Source organism: Helianthus annuus, chromosome 2 (genome assembly GCF_002127325.2).
Source record: "Helianthus annuus cultivar XRQ/B chromosome 2, HanXRQr2.0-SUNRISE, whole genome shotgun sequence".
NCBI lineage: Eukaryota > Viridiplantae > Streptophyta > Magnoliopsida > Asterales > Asteraceae > Helianthus > Helianthus annuus.
This window is the reverse complement of record NC_035434.2, coordinates 113,071,698-113,073,910: the sequence shown is the minus strand read 5'-3', so window position 1 is coordinate 113,073,910 and position 2,213 is coordinate 113,071,698. Positions and strand designations below refer to the sequence as shown.

Below are 2,213 nucleotides of genomic sequence, written 5' to 3'. Positions count from 1 at the left end.
TCTAGGTGAAAAACCATTTTAAAACTAAATTTGTGTGAAGAAAAACTCAATTAAAAATATATATAATTCACGCACATCAAGTTTTTGGCGCCGTTGCCGGGGATGCGGTCTTCTTGAAAACGATTCGAGTTACTTATTTAGCCATTGTGAAAAGTGTACAAAGTTTTTGTCTACTTGTTTTATTTGCCTTTGCTTGATTATTTGAAAAAAAAATATGATTATTTGCTAGTTGATTTTTTGTTTTTGTATATATTTTGTGCATTGTGCTCCTTATTCCCTACAGGTTGTGCATGTCCTCAACCCCTGCTGCTGATATCGTTGAGCCTTCAGCGGAGCCGGAGCGTGATCTTCACCGGAGACTGCGGGAGCGGTTTCGCGTGGTAGCTGAGACGATTGAGACAGACACAGCAGACGACGACACCTTCTACGAGGTTCGGGTAGACATGGCGGACGCGGAAGAGAATAGGATCTTGAATGAAATTGGAAAACCGTCACTCGATGGTTTGCTTGCGAGCATCAATGCACCGACAATCGACAATAATAATTTCGAGATCAAGGCCGGCACCATATCGATGTTGCAGAATGCGGTGCAGTTTTATGGCAAGGATCACGAGGATCAAAGTGTTCACATCGCGGGGTTTCTAGAGGTTTGTGCCACATTTAGGATTCGTGATGCATCAGCGGATGCTATCCGCCTTCGGCTCTTTCCGTTTTCCTTACGGGATGGAGCCAAGGAGTGGCTTCTTTCACTTCCAGCTGGATCTATCACTACATGGAATCAATTAGCTGAGAAGTTCCTTCAGAAATATTTCCCTCCAGAGAAAACTGTTCGGTTGAGAACCAAGATTCTGAACTTTCGTCAGGACGAGGACGAGTCCCTTTACGAGGCATGGGAGCGGTTCAAAGAGCTTATGAGAAAGGTCCCACATCACGGGTTGCCCAAGTGGCAACAGTGTCAGATCTTCTACCATGGTTTGGACAGTCAGGGACAGATGATGATTGATACATACTCGGGTGGTGATATTGGCACGAAAAATGCCACCGAGGCATTTGAGATTCTTGAGAAGTGTGCCGCGAAAAACCGGACGCAACAGCCCCCGAGGGGAAAGAATTCTCGGCAGGGAGTTCATCATGTGGACGACTACACAGCCATGACAGCACGTATGGATGCCTTGTCTTCGAAATTTGATCGAGTGATGGAAATGCACTCGAGAGGTTCTTCGAGTCGGGGAGCATATCAGGTAGGTGATTTTCCGACGGGAGAGATGTCACACGAGCATGTTGATTTCATGGGAAACTAATACCGTCCTCAAAACAATCCCTACAGCAATACTTATAATCCGGGGTGGAAGAATCATCCAAACTTTAGTTGGAAGCCCGATGCTTCTAACCAACATCCACCAGGATTTGCTCCACGTCCCACAGCTCCGACCCATGGAGCATATGGTCCACCTCGTCCTCAGCAGCCGCCTCCTTCTAGTGATCCTAGTGTGCATGATATGCTTAGTCAAATCTTAGCTGGTCAAAACACTCAAAAAGCGAAGAATGAGAAGCGTTTTAGGGAGTATGAAGGTCGTTTCACGAGGCACGAGAGTGAGTTGAAAAGCCAAAAGGCTTCCATGCAGGCCATTGAGAACCAAGTTGGCCAGATTGCCAAGATGTTGTCAGCGAGACAACAGGGGGGCCTTCCGAGCAACACAGAGCCAAATCCAAATGCTACAGCAAAGGCCATCACGTTGAGAAGCGACAAGACCGCTCAAGCCATCCCTCCGGCTGTTTCAGAAAAGCCAGTCGATGACGAGGAGGTTGATGAGGAGATTGAGGCTGAGTCTCCGGGTGAGGTGCAACAGAGGCGAGTCCCAGCAAGTACCGCATGACCCAAGGAGCTAGTGAGAGAGTATGTCCCTCCCGTTCCATATCCGGGGAGGTTGAAAAAGCAGAAAATGGAAGAACACTATGGTAAATTCCTCGAGCTTTTTAAGCAACTTCATATAAATTTACCATTTGTCGAGGCACTTGCTCAAATGCCTAAGTATGCCAAGTTTCTGAAGGATATCCTATCCAACAAAAAGAAACTTGAGGAGCTTTCGCAAGTGACCTTGAATGAAGAGTGTTCAGCGGTTCTTCAGAACAAACTACCGAAGAAGATGAATGATCCTGGGAGTTTCACTATCCCGTGTTTGATCGGTAGTTTGTCGGTCAGCAATGCGTTG

The 2,213-nt window shown here is 46.7% G+C and overlaps 1 protein-coding gene across 1 annotated transcript; it reads left to right on the top strand.

The window, feature by feature from the left end:
- The first annotated feature begins 290 nt into the window (after positions 1-290).
- Positions 291-1,877, top strand: LOC110894714. The gene is made up of 2 exons (XM_022141947.1): positions 291-1,241; positions 1,353-1,877. Exons 1-2 carry the CDS (start codon positions 291-293, stop codon positions 1,875-1,877), a joined length of 1,476 nt encoding a protein of 491 aa, XP_021997639.1.
- Positions 1,878-2,213: the final 336 nt, after the last annotated feature.